General features: G+C 37.5%; 1 protein-coding gene across 2 annotated transcripts in view; it reads right to left on the bottom strand.

The window, feature by feature from the left end:
• Positions 1-18986, bottom strand: part of FAM114A1 (family with sequence similarity 114 member A1) — a 29565-nt gene that overhangs the window by 9172 nt on the left and 1407 nt on the right. For both annotated transcript variants that reach the window (XM_030947834.1, XM_030947835.1), the window contains exons 2-9: positions 17284-17645; positions 16410-16497; positions 9629-9742; positions 9363-9469; positions 7071-7205; positions 5144-5296; positions 2823-2946; positions 740-825 (exon numbers count right to left, since the gene is read on the bottom strand). In XM_030947834.1, the coding sequence (XP_030803694.1) occupies positions 740-825; positions 2823-2946; positions 5144-5296; positions 7071-7205; positions 9363-9469; positions 9629-9742; positions 16410-16497; positions 17284-17637 (1161 nt within the window). In that variant the 5' untranslated portion in view covers positions 17638-17645. The remainder of the gene's footprint in view (positions 1-739; positions 826-2822; positions 2947-5143; positions 5297-7070; positions 7206-9362; positions 9470-9628; positions 9743-16409; positions 16498-17283; positions 17646-18986) is intronic.

Genomic DNA, 18986 nt, shown 5'->3' with positions numbered 1-18986 from the left:
TGTCTAAAAAAAGAAAAAAAAAATTGGAGAGGTAGAAGAGATGTATTAAATTCTTAAAGGAAAATTAAATATAAAATCACTGTATCTTGAGCGGCTTTCCCTGGCATGCAAATAGATCAAAGCTGAAGAGTCCTGAGACTTTATACAACTTCAGACTACTGCTATGCTTAGTAGGAAATTTGTGATGTCTCTTTTTTAACATGAAATCAAATTAAAACACATTAAGCCTAAGCTAGTTATCCATAGTCTATCTATGTAGCTGGAGAGATAAATATTCATTTGAGCTTAAGACCAGCAGATGAACCAGCTTTAAAGGGACCTGATAGTACAAATGTGACTAGGTTATGTGACTAGCTCCTAGACATCTCACTTTTGTGGTAGTAGCTCTCTGGCTACACAGAGTAGCACACAACTCACTTTTAGAGCAAGCAAAATGATTCTGAACCTGACTTCTGTTGCCAGTATGTAAGATAAGATCTGCTGTTCCCATGAGCCTTGTTCTGCTGAGACACCCCTGATTCAAGCCTTCTAACACTGGAAAGGGCTCATCCAACTGCACTGCCTTATTAATCTCACTTCTGTGAAAGCTTTTCTATATTCAGCATTTTAGTCTCAGCCCACCGTACTTTGCTCTCTGAGCTGTTTGAAGTGAACTGGGCACTGCCCTGTGTCAGATTTCAGAACAAAGCCCTCCTTCTTTGCCCAAGAAACTGAAGGCAGCTCAGTAACAGGTGCTAACCTTATTTAGCTTGTCAGGAGTAGCAGCAACATGCAATTCAAACAGCAGTTCTGTGAGCATGCTGACAAACTCTTCTCCTGTATCTGCTGCAAGAAATAACAGTATTAGAGTATTACTGCTGTAGTTAGAGTATTACTGCTATAGTATTTTATATGATCAAATACATCCAGTGAAATGGTTTCACCAAGTATTCCAGCACTAAAACAGTGACTGTGGCACAAGAAAGGAATGTGTGGAAGTGTGCACGTATATGCACCAAAATTATTGATAACTGGGACATTCAATTGACTGTTCACTGTGGTTACTGTCTTATTTAACCTCACGTATGAAATTTTTGGTGTTAAAAGCTTTCGAAATGTAGGTAAAGCCACTTCTTCAAATATTCTCCTCATTATTTCATAAACAACTGAAATGAAGCTGCAGAGAAAAATGCATGAAAGGGCTGCATAATCAAAGAGAGAGGAAACATTAGAGGGAAGGGTATGTGTGTGGCCTTCTGCTACTTGTACCAGAAAACAGTCAGATCTGTTTCCGCAGCCTTAGGAGGAAGGAATGTGTTTTACTGAGGAGTGGTTTGCTTTTGCAAGGACAAATCTGCAGCACACTTTGGTTTGGTCTCTTTTTTTAAGGTGCTCACTGCCTTGATTGCAGCCCATTCAAAACCCTTGTAAATGTTTCAAGGAGCAGGATAAGCAGTTGTGATTTACTGAAAAAAACAGAACTTCTGACCTTCAGAGAAAACATCACTTTGTGCAAGAAACAGAGCTTCTCCTGGGAGCTGGTTTCAAAGCAAGGAACAACTTTCCACAGAAATCATGGAACAACAGACATCTCGTGAACCCTCACTCCTAAGCAGGTAATACATTTTCTTGCCTTCTATTTTGCACAACTCCATAGAGGTATGGGGTTTAAAGAGCAAGTAAGAGGGAAAAAAAACAGCACAAAACTTTACCACACTAAGACTTTATGCTGAGCACTTGCTGTTCCCCTCAATGAGAAACAGTGAGTTTCCTGTGAGAGGGATCAGGCAAGCTGAGTAAGCACTGCCAGAAAGAGCAGCCTGAGAAGAAATTGCTCTCCTGTTAGAACATGTGAATGTTAACACAGTTTTGCTAACTTTTCTGAAGGCTAAAGAAATCTTATCTCACCATCTTGCAAAATGGAGCTTTTATGGGCAAAGTAACCTAGAGAAGACCAAAAGGATGTGGAAAATATCCTTTTATGTATCTTTGTTTCCAAAACACAGCAATATGGCCTTCAATGGCATAATCCAGTCTTCAGTCAGGTCAAGGGGATTTTTGCTGTTAGCTCTAAGAGGTTTGGTATGGATCTCACAGGCCATGAGACATGAACCATGCTGCCTGTAAGCTGACTTCTTACCCTTCTGTTCTAACCTGTTTGGGGAACTGCTAACATTTCGGACCCATTTAAGACACACATTTTGCCCCAAACCAAAGCACCTACCCATTTTATTGTATTTTTGGGAGCTCAGCCCATTCTCTTCAATGCTGTGCCATAACTGCGTTCAGTTATGGAAACGCTTATCAGCATAAGCTCTAACCTCCTTCTCACACTCCACGTGCCACATCTTGCTAAGCAAAACCTATAAAGCAGCTTGCTACTGTGTTTCAAAGTCACTTTCATTCAAAAAAATTCAGGATTCTTAAATTTCTTTATGATACTCAAATCTTTTCCCCCATCTAGAAAGGGGGATGCAGAGTGAGGGTGAAGCTGCTGAACAGAAAATGATTTCTAAGTACTTCAAAACTTTCAGATTATACAATTTCTGTAAGAAAAGTTCAGTTATCAAAAAAGTTATTATTTTCCATTTTTTGCTTTCATTGATGATATAGCAAAATGATTTAATATTTATTTATGCTTGCATAATTCACACTTCAGTTAAAATATAAATTCAAAATTAAGCACTGATCAGCTTCTAGAACTTTTAGAGTATTCATTTTAGTAACTACCTTATGAAGACTATTAGGATATCAGAAATTATACAGTTTGGACTGGAATTTTTTTAATTACTGGATAAAGACGTAGCAATTATCCATATGGTTAAGTCTGTAATTCTAATTACCTTCTTGCGCCTGCACCACTTCATCATCTAATTCCTTTGGAACAAAGATCTCTTTTATAGCAATTAAATCATTTTTCACAGTCTCCAACTGTTCTCCATCAAGTGTTGATAAATGTGACTGAATCTGTAAAAGAAAGGACAGTATTACTAAATGCTAATTTAGAGCCTGAATCCAAAATAGACTAAGAAATGGAAACTTCCATTATGTTCAAATCTTGTCTCTAATCTCCCAGCTTAGACATTTTTAGATCTTGTCAACAGAATTTGTTGAGTATCACAAAAATTACACTAGTCTTGCCACATCATCAGGTCCCTTCCTTTCACCAGAACATGAGTTTTGAACTATAAATCTGTGGTTTAACTGCAACCTGTTTTGGGATTGCCTGGCTGAAGGCAGCAGGCAAAAAGAGCACAGGCATAATGGTTAGTCTGAGCACTCATGGGAAGAGATGGAAAAGGTTGCCTTCAAAATGCAGCCAAAATTATTGACAGTCTACCTGTTCTGAAGAATGCATTGGCAGGTCTTTGCATGTCTCAGCTAACTGCAAGTCCCTGCATATCTAACAGGGTGGCACACCTAAGAGGGATGGAAACAGATTCTTTGAAGCACTGTTTGTACTACAGTGTTAGATGGTGTTAACTCCATGAGCAGAGCGCTCCTTCTGCCTATGGAAGCCAGGAGAAATGCCCTTACTCCCCTTGGTACAAAGTTTTACCTTTATGTTTGTTTCAAGGGGCTTTTTTAAAGCCTGTTGGACAGAGGCACACTCTACTTTAATGCAAGGCTGGACAGAGCTGTTACTTTCTTACTGGTGTGTCCTTGTGTCCAGCTCCTGTGCTCAGGGTTAAACCCAAGACACAGCTGTGGCACTCCAGTCAGGCTGGGAAGGATTACATAAAGCCTTTTCCCCCCTTTCTATAGCACTATCCATTTCAAGGGCTAACTGGGAACTCCTTTTAATGGAAACTTGTAAAATAAAAGCTTAAACATACATGTTTTCAGTACCTCTTGCACTCCTCTCCTGTGGCTTTTGGGCTGTCAGAAGTGGTCTCAAGTTTCTCTACAGTATTCTTTCTGTATTCTGTGTCTGTGTGCATCTATGCATGGTAAGTGGAACATTTATCTGAGTACTGGACTTGACCCACACAATCAATCCTGTTGGACTGAGTAGGACTATGTACACGTCTAGGACATAAATGAAGTGCATCAGAAACCTCATGGTAACAACCTGCACATGTCTGGCTTCCCCTGTGGTATTTCACAGTAAAATAAAAATATTATTGACACATGCAATTAACCTGAACTTGTTTTCTTTCTATCTATCTATCTATCTATCTATCTATCTATCTATCTATCTATCTATCTATCTATATCTATCTCATTCCTGTTTAGTGGGTGGGGGTTTTTGGCGATTTTTGGTTTTGTTTTTTGCTCCCAAAAGCAGACCCTTGAACCTTACATGTGTAGTTTGAACATATAATTTTTCATCTAGATAATAACAAAAAATAAAAATAACATTGACAGTATCTACCTGTTATTAATATAAGCTTCTTTTATTTGTGAGAGCAAATAAAATATTGTAAAACATAAGTTGGTTATATTTTAAGAAGTACCCCACAGGGCAAAGAATGCTAATTACAATAACAAACAAAAAAGAAAACTTGTTTTTAAGAAATTTATTTAGAAAACTGTTTCAATACAAAAATACCACCACTAGGAATCTAATCTACAGAATTCTATTAGTCCACTGTCAGCAATCTACTGATGTACTAGCAGAGCAAATAAATTGAGAGTTGAAATTGAAACACATATTTATCAGATAGGCTTTATTAACATTACCATCTTCAGAGAGACATTTGTATACTTCCAGTAATAATCTCTTGGTGTAGTTCTATGTAACTTTAAAAAGTAACACAATAAGAACTGAATAAGTAACCTGGAACTAATTTTAATTCAGCAGCCTCCACGGGTACTTTCCTGAATGTAAGTATCTGTACCCGATTTCAACCAAAAGATTTCAACCTTGCAAATTCTGCAAGGAATTTGAAAGACATCTGCAGTGTTACAAGCTGTGCATGGCAGACTACATATGGTCCTAACAAAAATATCTGTCAGTTATGAAGTTTGAGTTAATCTTGTAGTTATATTTTAGATGTATTGAGTTCCAAAACCCAGAGCCAGCCCATAGGATCAATTCAGCTTTCTCTGAACTCGATGGAAAACTTACTGTTCATTCTACATGCATCTGCAGAATAAAATTAATTTTATTTTATAAATTTTTTTACCAACCATATTAATTTATGCTGTGTGCATACTGTACCTGAGCTTCACTTTCATTTGACAGGATTTCCAGTGCTTCAAGATGAGACAAACCTTGGAATTCATCAAAAAGTAGTCCATAATGCGCTGTTCTTTCTACTGTAACTTGCTGGGCCCGCCTCTGTTTCTCTTTTTCTTTGGCTTCTCGCAACAGCTGTAAAAATATACATCATTCCATGTTTTATTGATAGTACTGTAAGTGTGACAGATTTTATTATTATCTGCTTCTGTGTGTCTAGAAGTAGTAATAAAATTTGGGACTATATCACACCTGCAGAGCTAAAATTTTAGAGATGAAATAGCTAAATTATTTTTTGATAATTTTCTCTGATAAAATATTTATATAGTATTCTAAGCAGGGTTTTCCCAATGGTAACTGCTAACTATCTCTCTTTAAAATACAATGAAAAAAAAAATCCTGCTTGTATTTTCAAAAGCAATGTCAGCTACAGATACCATACAATAAATTTCCTCACCCATTATAATGAAAGAGAAAGGACTATTTCATGTGCAGCCTTAAAGAGCCATGCAATTCTTTTTACAGATCACAAAATGGGAAGAGTATTAATTTCAGGACCTATCCACCATCTTTCATAAATAATGCACCTACATAAATATTTTCTATAAAATATTCTTAGCAAATACTAAAGTCAGTTTTATGCGACAGAGGGACTGACAAAAGAGATCGATGACTTATACGAAAGATGGAGCAGAACTACCCTCTATATACTTGGGTATATTTTGGTGGGATTTTAATACACTTCCATGAGTGTACAAGAAGGATAGACTAGGATAGGATAGGATATCCAATAGGATCTTCTCCTCCTTCCTTCTGTTCCTGGATGAAGTGATCTCTCATGAATTTCCTACAGTAAAGGTGGTAAATATATCTGAACCACATGTTAGGTCACATGCAAGTCTCTGAATACAGGTGAACTCCCACCACTTATGTTACTCCACTGCTCAAAATTCCTACAATATTGTCTTCAGTGATTTGTTTAGTACAAATGACTTAAAATTTACACTACAGTACATTTTTCCTCTGAAGTCTCCATCTTCAAAAGTTAATTCACAAAGTTTTATGAACAAATCACTGAAAAGCAATAGTGCAACCCCTGAGAACTGATTTATGCTGCATGCTGCCTCAGATTCTATGTGCAAATCCATGCATGCTGTTAAAGGAGACATTCTCAAAACCTCATTTTAACCCTGTGGGCCTCAACAAGAGTTAATTGCTTTTGATCTTCTATAACAGTATAAGTCTGTTAACTCTTCCAATGACAAACACTAAAGATGAAACATCTCATTAAAAAAAATACCTTACTCTTCTCTACAAGAAGTAAACATGCAGTAAATATACTTTGTTTTCAATGTCTATTGTTTATCCTCCTTTCAGGGTCTGGAGAACTAAAATAATTTTGTACTGACAGCATTTATACTTCTGTTTTTATCTCATCTCTGAGCTTGAAAATATGAATCACAACTGTGTAAGGATACCATTAAGTTAGATGGACACTGAGATACAACTTTTTATAGGTTTAATTCCTAATGAGACATATGTTATATTCCAGTATTAGTGATTGACAAGGAAAACAGCATAGTAAAGTTTATGCTGGAAGATATCTATATACAGCTGTTACCAAAACACCAACAATTTTATTTTGCCTCCAGAGTGTAATGATTTATCACCACATATACTATCTTATTTAAATCAGCAATTGCATATATGATTATGCAGAAAAGATGATTTTACATTATCTTTTGTGGTTCTATGAAGAAAAATAAAGTAGAGCAACTGTAAAGCTTAATATTTATTTCCAACCCAGCCAGCATCTACTGCAATAAAGAAAACCTCTCCCTGAGGCCTTGAAATTCTGGAAAAAGAATCTGAAATTGCATTGACAGAGTAGTATTTAAATATATCCAACCTGAGATAGTGAGACTGTTCTTGCCATCAGTGTTTTGGTTCTCCTAAATCCAGGATCGCTTTCTGCAAGGACATTCATGGTTGTCTTCCCAATAAATTCCAAAGCATCTAAGCCTCCAGATAATACAGTTTTCCCCTGTATAAAATAATGCATTGTGGTTATTTTCTTGCCAGTTTAGAGTAATATGAACTGTAAAGAGGATTGTTTTTGTAGACACCATCTTTGAACATTCAGGTCCCTAAATTTCCTATACTTCAGCTAACAAGAGGATTGATGCATTTACTTTGTTCTGAATACGTTTTCAAAAAAAAAAAAAAAAATCCAAAAACCAAAAAACCCAAAAAACCAAACCTATACAAATATTTCCACTTAATTGAACTACTTACACCACAGAAAATGTAACAATTGTTGTAAATTTTAAAAAAATTGTAAAAATGCTGGAGCACATCTCCTGTGAAAACAGTCTGAGAAAACTGGGGCTGTTCAGCCTGGAGAAGAGAATGTTCTGAGGAGACCTTCCAGCAGCCTTCCTGTATCTAAACAGGACCTATAGGAAGGCTTGAGAGGGACCCTTTGCAAGGGCAAGCAGAGTTCGGACAAAAGGGAATGGCTTTACTTTGAAAAGGATAGATTTAGATTGGATATCAGGAAGAAATTCTTCACTATGAGGATGGTGGAGCACTGGAACTGGTTGCCCAGAGAGGTGTTGGAAGCCCCACCCCTGGAAGTATTAAAGGCCAGGCTGGATCAGGCTTTGAGCAACCTGGTTTAGTGGAAGGCGTCCATGCCCAAGGCAGGACATAGGAACGAGATGATCTTTAAGTTCCCTTCCAATCCTAACTATTCTGTGGCTCTGCCATTGTATTGTATTGTATTGTATTGTATTGTATTGTATTGTATTGTATTCTATTCTATTCTATTCTATTCTATTCTATTCTTTTCTATTCTATTCCACTTTAATTTCATCCAATGACATCTGGTTTGTACGAACTTGTTTTACATATGAATAATATGGAGCCAAGTCCATCATGAACAGAAGACTCTGCCTTACTGGATTTTTAAAATTTTAACATTAATGATGACTCTGGAACATATCTATTTAAATACATATGTTTTACTGTGTCTTCATATTTTTTATGTACACTGAAGAAGTTTCCCTGGCTAAAGATTTCCATTTCAATCTGGATTATGTGTGTGTCAGACACTCAAATGCTGATGTAACCTGATCTATAATGGAAAACCCTTCCAAAGTCTCCAGTGGCATTACAGGTGACTTAGTGAGACTTTAAGTGATTCTTTTTGTACCACATTGATCACTGTGGTATAGCAGCTCTCCAGGCTGCCTACAAGCACATTTCTCTTATTTGCAAATCTTGTATAATGCTCAAGTAATCTTACTGGTGGCCAGCTCCACAAGCCATATGATGCTCCAGGTTCTGTAGAAACAGTTTTAGGAATAATCTATAGGAATCTCCTTCTGTTCCTAAAATCTTTGATATTAGAGTGATGAGGCAGTCAGAGTGAACTGGATATACAATAAAAAAGAACTGCCATTTCATAAAACTTGCTCAGTGGGGAATTAATCTTCTATGCTTTTACAGCAAATATTTAAAGCCTTCTATAACTTCAAGTGAAACACCAGGTGCAAAAAAATTGGGGAAGAAGATGACACAAAAATTTATTTGGAAACAGTATGGTACAGGATGAAGTTCAACACACAAAATATAAGGATGATAGGAAAGAACTGAACAAAAGATTTTGCCTAACTGAGTTTGCAATCAGAGCCCCTTCTGGGAAGGCTAATATGAAATGAAAGATTAGATAAAGAGAAGAAGGTACAGGACAGGAACTAAAAATAGAGAGCTTAGTATAAGTCTTAAAATAAGCAAATGGAGTATTTTCTTATGCTATCTGCCTTCAAAAATGGTAACAAGTCCTATCCCACTTCCTCTGGAAGGACTTAACTGTAAAATTAAAAAATCAGATGATGGTACAATTATAAAAAAGATTTTCCAAAAATTTGCAGAATTCTTCATAGTTTTGGAGAAGACCATATTTTTTTCACTGAAACTGGTGAAAACATAGTAACTGAGTTAGTTCTGTTTGACTTTTTATTTTTTAATTAGACGGTTTAATTTTAAAGTTATTTTGTCATGGAAAAGACTCTAAAAAGACTTACAAAAGAACTATCTTTACAAAGACCTGTAACTTAAAAAACATGACCTACAGTGAAGTTGAACCGAAAAATAACGAATAATAACTGGAGCAGAGAGACCAGCTAAAATGACTCACTGTGTTTTGTACAGCACTAGTGATAGCTGACAGCATGCCACGAGATCCAGATGAAGGAGAAGAAGGAATATTCTCAGAAGAGCTTTGGGCCAAAGAATCTTCTGCTTCTAAGAAAAGAAAACAAGCTGGTTACAGCATAATTTCAACCCTGCAAGTCAAAAATTACAGTAAATTGGTTTATGTGATCAAAATCTTAAAATTTTCTACATGGAACTGATTTGGCAGAGTCAAAGAGTTTTGTCCAATTTCAGTGGACTTGAACTTACGAGTAACTGGTGTTTCAGCTGTAGGAGGCTCCGCTGTTTCCAGAGATGTTGAACTTCCACTATGAATTCTTAGGGTAGTTCCTGCTTTTTCCTTTACTGCTGTTATCCCATGACCTGTAGGAGAGGCATATTTTAGACTATATGATTTGAAAACTTATTACTATCAGTGCATAGTATTCTTATACTTCATGAATTATGACAAACCAAATATCTATTAAACTTACCTGAATTGCTTAATTTTCTCTAGGTTAATAATTCACTTCCACTATATTCATATTAACTGAATATAAATTATAAGGCTGAAATATAACACAAATTATGCTGGATCTGAAAAGTAAGTTATTTCAGTGGCCCACATAAGTTTAGTTCCCTGCTTTTCAAAATACTGAATATTCTATGGCAATCAGTTTAAATGGAAACTGACAGTCCTCCTAAGGCCATAGAGTATCACCTCACATAGTTTTCAGTATTCTAGCACAATTAAACCAAAGTTAATGGATTGTGTATGACTGCAGGACTGAGGCAAGGAATTGTTCTTCAGTCCTCTGCAGAGGTGCTATGTTTTTAGGGATACTGACTCCAGTCCCCAAAGTTATTTCAGAATTTAAGCTCCTTAGTTTCTCATTTGAAGTAAAATTCTGAAATGTCTCTCCCCAAAGCTACTATTTAAATACATTTTGTAAAGTCTGCTGATGTCAAATGACACAAGCAGAACTATTGCTCCAGCGGCAGGTGATCTCCTACAGAGATTTTACCACCTTTACATGATTCATATGCAGTGAATCCCTAGCCCTCTATTAAAATGGTCTACTTTAATATAAATTATACATGTTGCTACTGTTTGTATCTGCATATTTTTGACAGAACAGGATTGCCTTGCTGGTTTTCTACACAGAGTTTACTTACACTAGCATATCACAGGGACTGGTGAGACCCTGTGATCTGTTAGTGTAATCCCACTATAGGATTGGGTAGACTGGCTGGTAGTCAGCCAAGGGGAGGCAATATCTTCCTAATCTGCATCAACTGTAGTTGAAAAATGCTGCCCTTAAAAAAGACTACTCTAAAATTCTGCCTATTTTGCTTCTGGATATGTGTACAAGTGTGTCCATGATATACTTCTCTCATTACAAGCAATCCACCTGTTAATCTTGCTTTGCTGGAAGTTTCTGTGCATCAGCTAAGGTGCAACAGGTGAACAACAAACCAGGTGAGCAATACTTCTTTCCAACACAAAATTAAATAGCTTCAGTGACACGATTTGATTTTTATCTTGTACTGTACACTGTTAGTGCATCTTGCATGAAACTGATCACTTCTAGCAGTAGGACAATCCAGAGTGCTTCAACTGTCTGCTTAACAATTTATGAGAAATGTTAATGACAATTTCATACTTCTTTGGTTAAACTGAACTATAAATAGATAAATTATTTCAGAGAAGGCATTAATACAGATGGTCAGGCAGATATCTAGACATCTAAGATGCAAAGTTATGCATAATGAGTGTGCTGTCCACAATTTCCCACAACTGTGTGCATTCTATTAGAGACGTTCAAAGCATCTTTTCTGAGTTACATTAATTACAGCAAAACAGCCCATCACTTGCCAGTGTTCTGCAGCATTCTGAAAAAACATATACATCTGTGTGTGTGTGTGTGTAGTCATACAAATATGCTTTCGAACATCTGATTCAAGAAAGATGCAGCAAATCTAGTTGGAGTAGGAAAAAGGAAAGCTTAGATTTATGAATATTTATGAATATATATATTTATGAATAAATATACTCTAGAAAACATATGTGAAGCAGCACTTTTGAAAGATCACATAGAAGAAAACTGCAGTACCTGGAGGTAAACATAAAGAACAGATATGGCCTATGGAACAGACCTGCAGAGACAAGGAATTTCATAGGCTGCACAAGGTCCCAATGTTTCACACTGTAAAAGCCTAGGCAGATAAATGCTTTTACCTGTCTAAAGAAAATATGACCTTTATCTATTTTATCTCTTGTCTTACAAAAAACAGTAGTGCATCCAACTGTGTGAATCATACCAGGTTATGCACCACAGTGTTTAAGTCATTGCTGGATCATTTCCTGACTTTTGCAAAGTCTGTTCCAATGCAGATACTGGAGAGCAATGTACTGCATGGTCTAATCCCAATCTCCCACATATTCTAATGAGCTCAATGAAACTATTAGCATGCACAGATTCTGGAGTCATTTAATCCCCATATTCCTGGGACTCAAATCACTATTAATTGCATGTCACATTCCTTTCCACTGCTTCTGCTCACAACTTTTTAAATGTGCAAGAGTTTTATTCTTTTCAGTGACTTAATCAACCTGACTTGGTAACAAAATACTATGGTCCTGTAGTCATATAAAAATCCTATAAATATTGAGCAAAATTTTGAATTGTCTGCAAAAGTTACATGTTTTCAGATCAATTTCCCACTTTTTTTCCTGTGATTTTTTTATACCCTTGAATTGATTCCCATAGTTTGGCAGACAAGCTAACACATTTAAGAAGAGAAAGCACACAGTTGCTGTATTGATATTTACTGACCTAAAAAGGCAGCATTTTTGGGGCTGTAGTTAAATGCCCTAGAATAATAAGAAGATATTCTAGGTCAACTAAGGGTGGCTTTGCTGAACTAAGCTATATGGCATGTATGTTTGACTGCAGCAGCAAAACCAGATGAGATCAGAAGACCACAACTGAAGCAATCATACGTGCACAAACAGGGCAGAAATACCTGTTGCCTTGGAAATGAAAATGATTATTTGTAATTTCAAAAGGCACAGAAATAAAAGAGGTCATGGGAGAGAAGCCTACAATTTAAAGATGCACTCATTTTGTAACACTGGGTGTGCTAATGCAACTGAGCTGACACCTCTGACATATCCATTTACTCTTCTGTAACAGCAGACAGAAGAGCTATGCAATAGGCATTGTTAACTGTGAGCTTTTGGAAGAAAGCACTCTTTTCTCCCCTGTGTTGTTGCTTTTGTTTCTCTTGCCTTCATGACTCCTTGCCTTTTTATTGGCTGGCAATTTCCACAGAATATTATTGCTCATGTTCCTAGCTGGATCTTTCATTTAAAAAGGAAGGTTTTGCTAACGCCGCCTAACAACGTGACCTGCCTTTGGTCTGCCTGATCTCCCAAGGCCAGATTGCAGCACTCACAAATGCTTTAGTCAGATCCCATCCCACTTTGCTGCAAGCTGTTTTATCTTCCACCTCCCAGCTTAGCAGCTTTGGATTCCCTGTAGAGCTGAGAGAGGCAAACAGACATCCCTGGAGGGTAGTTCACTGTCTGAAACCTAAACCACTCTGTATAGGAATCACTGATCCCTTGTCCATCTAGTACTCACAGGCAACTGGACTCTCTGACTCAGTGGTACAGATGGGGAGGAGTCTGAGATTTTGTCCCTGGCTACAACACTGCCTTTGTAACCTGTGTCCTACCATGGGAGCACATCTAATGAAGAACTGATCAAAATTTAGTCTAGTAACATGAGTGAAGCCTCATCTAGCTCAAGCTAAAGATGAAGACTGAGGCCTTAAATGAGCATCTTTCACCAGATGAGAAACTGAGGAACCTGAAACTGGCTGGAGGAGAATCACTCCACAACATGAAGTATAGAGATGTGGACAATCCAGCCGTGCTCTGGTTTTGTGCACTAAAAAGTGGGACCCCATTTTGCCCCCTTTTAGGCTATCCTATTGGCACTCCATTCACTTCAAGCCTTCACGAAACTTCTCTTCCTGGCAGTTAAAACAAAAAAACAAACAGGCTAGATTCTTGTAACACCTATGTTATCTTGTCTATAAATCAGGAATCACTCCAATTAATCTAGTAAATGAGACTAGATTCAGATCTCCTTATTGCAAGCATAAAAGGTTTCAATAAGAGCAATAAGCATAAAGGCTGTTACACCATTTTATTGGTTCTCAGTCTCTTCTAGACTATAAGCCCATGTTAAAAGACATAAAGACTGCAAAAGAGACTGCCAACCCAGAATGCACCCACATTTCCTTCTGTCTGTTACTTCCATTCAGCATTCTTAAAAAGGAGTAACGGCAAAGGGCCAGCCTTGCTGCTACAGCAGCCGAAAAGTGTTATTTACAAAACAGTTGCGACCACCGTGTGATTCCAACTCAAAGTAGTTTTCCCTTAATCACCCGAATTTATGAAATAAAAGTCTGAAGAGATTAACTATCCTTTTTATGATCACATAAAGTACAAGCATAACACCTAGCCTTCTTTTTTTAATATTGTACCTTTATTTTGCAACAGGGCAGTACCTATAGAGAAAAGACATTTGCAAAGTTTGAATACTTTAGTTTCACATTTTCTGCAGCATTGGCACATCTGTTCCAAAGAGAATTCAACTATGTAATGCTGATTATTACACATACCCATGCGTAATAATATCCAAGCTCATGAACACAGTGACATCTAAAGTGACACTTCGTTCTGTCACACTGAGTGACAAAAAGTGCTTTTCAGCATACCAGGGAGAAGTATAGGCGTCTGATATTTTCATGTGCCATTCTCATAGCTGAGGAACTAGATGAGAATATACACAAGAACAAAATAATCAAGATAGCAGAACAGTAATTACAAACAATACATTAGGAAGATGCATTATGCAGCCTTACATTATGAATTTCAAGGATCATGTGAATCAAACAGCTGGGTTATTTTTTTATTAGTTTTATTGTGTGAATGTATCGACAGGTGCTAGTCTTAGCAATGGCCCTAAAGGTAAAATACCTTAAACTTACACAGAGTGAAGCATTTGCGTACAGCATGATAGAGAACAGACTTCTTGGAAATGCAGTTCACTGAGCACCATAACTTCAGCACCTTCTGAATACCATACCTCATTCAAAACACATCATATGAAAGGCAAGGCTTGCAGAAGGCAGTCACTTTAATTAAGCTAGCAGATAGATTAGTTGGAAGAAAAACCAAAGACTCAAGCTTTAAAGCATAGAAGATGTTTTAAAAATGCAAGTCACAAGCTGCCAGTACAAACTGAAAATATATTTTGCCTCTCATAAGCCCTGGGGATAAAGAGTTTGCTGTTACAGCTAAGCTAACCTAATGGCTCCTTGGTGCAGTTATGGGAGGTTCTACTCCTCCCCATGTTCCATGCTTGTCCCTTCTGCTTCCCCAAAACTGGTCTCAAAGGGTCGGTTCAAGGAACTGAAGAGGCAGAAAATAGATTTTTCTTTCCTCTAGAGTTACTCTTATGTCAGTTTTGCTTCCTAAACTGGATTAGCGGGAACTCAGAGGAAAATGAATGCTGGTACAGGGAGAAGGAAGAAACACACAAGGAAAAGACAGGTGAGGGACTACACATTTCAGTGGCTACTACCCATTAATTGATTGATTTAGCTGCAATAGTCACCCTCTGAAGCAGGATAGCTTTATCAACACTGTCAAAAGATTGCCTTGTGTAATGGCTGATCTACTAAAAAACACAATTGAAAAGAAAGACACTAAAATGGTGATAATTAGTACAAGTTGTTCCTCCATATCACAGTGAGCCTTCTCCCATCTCATCATTCCAGCAACTACTTCAGTGGTTCTGCTCCATTGTGGTTCTATAAAGAGGAACCAATTTTCTTGCACCTTTCAAGAACAAAAGAAATCTCTTCACCTCATTATGAAGTTGATTCAATAGTTTGCTTAGTGTGACATCTAGTGTCAAGACCCCAAACATGGTTCAGGCATGGTGATGACATGCCTATTCAAAACAGACATCACACAACCTTATCAAGTCAGACTGCCTACACAACAAACTCGTTCCACACACCCTAGAAACCCATTCTGAATGTAACTAGAAATGTTAATTGTTGTTGTCTGAAAGAAAATGCAGTTATTTACTCCTGACTGTGGATGTTACTGAAAAAAGAGAGGACAAGGAAACTTCCCTCCTCTGAGAAACAGACAGAAACCATTTACTGTCCATGAAAAAGAGGAGATAAGGAGAAGAATTATTTAGCCTTATATGGGATCATAAAACCAGTATCTCTATTGAACTCATTTTTAGTAACTAGCTATTAATTTTAATTCCTAGGTTCATCTTTTGAAAGTGTTCCATGGATCCTTTATGAGAACTGACTAGCTAACAGATTGTTTTGTTACAAAACATTTCTGGTTTGTGAGAAATTATTTCCCACTGCTAACTACATATTTCTATGCTTTGCTTGTTGACAGTGAGTTTTCAAAGAGCAATAACTAAGTTTTACCTGAAGTCTTCACAAGGACATTTTGTACTGACCTACTATTGGAAATGAGAGTATAGGGAGAGGGAGTACAGGGCCCATGTTTTAATACATTGTTTTACTATCTGAAATCTAGTGTGACAGTATGAGTGTTTCACTGGGTGGCAAGAAAAGCTGGAATGATTTACTACAAGTGAATTCATGTGTAGGCAGGAGTCAAACCTGGGATACAAACCATTAACATGAATGAGAAGGAATCTGGGTTGCTTTGACTTGAGAAACCACAAGCCTTTGTCTGATAGAAATTGTACTGGATCCCGTCTATGAAGAAGTCACAATCAAGTAATTCATTAACTTTACCAACAAGCCTAGTACCTTGTCCATAATTTGAATAATTAGGAAGGTCCATCTTCCTCTTTAAAAAAATCATGCTTCCCAAGCTTATCAAGGCAAAATTGTCTATGAATCCTTAAGATCTGTCTAATAACACATGAAAATTATTAACTATTTCCACGCATTTTACCAACTGAACACTTACCCACTGTGGCAGAAGCTGATGACAGGAGAGACTTTCCCCAGGTACCCCAAGCTCCCCATCTACTCGCTTTAGATGAGGAGTCTGCAGCCTATAAGAACAAAAATGTTACTCCACTGTCTAAAATCTTGTTCTCAAGAGGCAGGAGGAAACACAAAGAATCTGTCAGGAAACAAAGTCTGGCATTTAATAGATGATGACAGATTGGGTATTATGTGGAGTTCAAACTTCTGTGCACAAAAAAAGCAGAAGGGTAGTTCACATCATGTGTTTCTGGAAGAGCTTTAATCTCCAGAGATATCTTTTCAGATGTCCTAATATTTCTTCAGGTACCCAATCCTATAAAGCCATACAAGTTTATTAAGGCTAATATGAGGGAGAGATAGGAACCTGTCTCCTTCTGGGTTAGAGGCAGGAGCCAGAGTTGGAGGCTTCTCTTCCAAAGTCTCCTCACATGTGCAATTCAGTAGATGTGCACAGGGAACTCCTAACAACTGAATTCAATAAAAACACAGCCAGAAGAGGTGCTGCATACCTTTTACACTAATGGCTGGTGTTAAGCCATTATCAGTATTCCATATTTAAATCATGTTAAGAAACAGTTGTCTCAAGAATGTATCCAGTAACATATTACCTTTACACAATGCAAGTTTCATTGCAACCAGACTTGAAAGACCAAATTAATATCATACTGACAAAGTGAAATTCAAGTATTATTAGTTTTTAAAAGCTTGGTGTTACAATTTAATTTATCCCTATGTAGGTTTTCCACATAACTTCCTAGGTTTTTGTGAAAAACAGGACATACATTATACAAAATTCTGTCCTCACAATGCAAGGAGAGGAGGGCTTTTACAGAAAAGAAAGTATGGCTTACTGGATTGCTTTGCTCATGCAGTGTTTCTTCCAATTCAGGTTCTGCATCAAGGCTTACAGTTTCAATGCACTCAGTGGGCTTGTCTTCAGTTGTGTCTTCACTGGAAGGCAGGCTGGAAGGCAGGCTTTCAACGAGTTTTTCAGTCAAAGGGTTTTCATTAACGACTGTGTCTCCTTCCTTTCCATTACTAACATTCTGAGTGACCTGTCCATGTTGATCTAGTGAAGACTCATGCAAGATCTCAGCTTCTACGAGGTGTGGTACTGATTCATGAGGCAATACCTCATTGCTGGGCATCTCCATTACTTCAGGTTTTTCTTCAGGTGGGGTGCCATCAGATATGTCTTCAGACATTTTCAGTTCTGAATACAGAAAGCAAAGTCTTTTAGGTACCATAAACATTTGAGTGTTTATTATAAAATACACAGTGTTTACCATATGCTGCTGCTGAAAAACAATACAACCTTGATGTAAGACCTCCTAAAGCATGGAGCCCTGTGGCACACGCCTCACACTGGCACTGGCATCAGGATAATACTCCACTCACTCTGCAGGATCCCACTCAAATACAAAAAGCAGCATTACTGCTTTCCAAAACATGGTTTGGTGAGAGTGAAAGGATATTAATTTGTCTGCAGAAGGCAAATGTAGGAGTTTCCACATGGTTAATTTCTATATTCACTATCGGGTGTGTATGAAAGACCATAGCAGAACAAAATAATCCAAGCTGCAAAGGCCAAGCAGCTCTTGCTCTCCCTTTCATTGCTGAGACACACACAGGGTTCCTACAGCCTGCTGACTGACAGAGGAGAGGACAACTCTCTGTACCTAAAACTGTAGTGACATTCAAGTGCTTGAGAAGGGGCATAATCTGGGAACATGACAGGCCATGGGCCCTAGAGCCACTTCATAGACACAGCCATAGCATAGAGTCATTGCTCACACTGTTTCTGTATCACTTGTCCCAAAGTCTTGCTCTTTGGGGAGTGCAACACTTCTCACCACCTCCTAAAATTCCAGCTGTGTGATTAAACTTCAATTTTGAAGCCAAGGTAAACTTGTATGAAGTAGTTACTGATTTTTTTTTTTAAGTTACGAACCAGTTTTCTCTTATTTATTCCTTATCTTCCAATGTAATTTTGGAGGTATTTTCCACCATTGTGCAGTCATCAGGCTGAGGATGCTGATGGGCAAAGATAAAGCCACAGAGTAAGCTCTGCAGCTGATTAAGGAGTGGTACTGCCAGAGTCCAAAAGGACTGCTGCTCTGTGATTACTAACATTTATTTGTTGGTAACAACAGTATACCTGGCACTCAGAAGACAATCCTTGACAGAGAGCTTGCAAAATGTTGAGTTGCATGGCATAAAAAGACTTGTACAGTCCTCTCTGTAGATGCTGCCTTTTCATTGACTCTCATAATAATTAAATATGGCTCAATGGTATGCATCAATCAGGAAGAATGAGAGACTAAAAAACGGGGGGGGGAAAGGCAAAAAGCAAAACATAACTGGGATTTAGGAGAAATCTGCCTGAGAAGCATGTATTTAAATAAGTATATTTTATTAAAGTCTATAGAACCGTATACATCTACAGCTTTAGTAGCCTGTTTATCTAATGTGAATCACTTGTTTAAATAGTTCCAAGAGCAGCACTTTGGAGCAGTGAACAAGAAACATAAGTAAAAAAGTAATCACTTGCTAT

This window comes from Camarhynchus parvulus, chromosome 4, assembly GCF_901933205.1.
Source record: "Camarhynchus parvulus chromosome 4, STF_HiC, whole genome shotgun sequence".
Taxonomy (NCBI): Eukaryota; Metazoa; Chordata; class Aves; order Passeriformes; family Thraupidae; genus Camarhynchus; species Camarhynchus parvulus.
The sequence above is the reverse complement of the archived record's forward strand: the minus strand, read 5'-3'. Positions and strand labels throughout refer to the sequence as shown.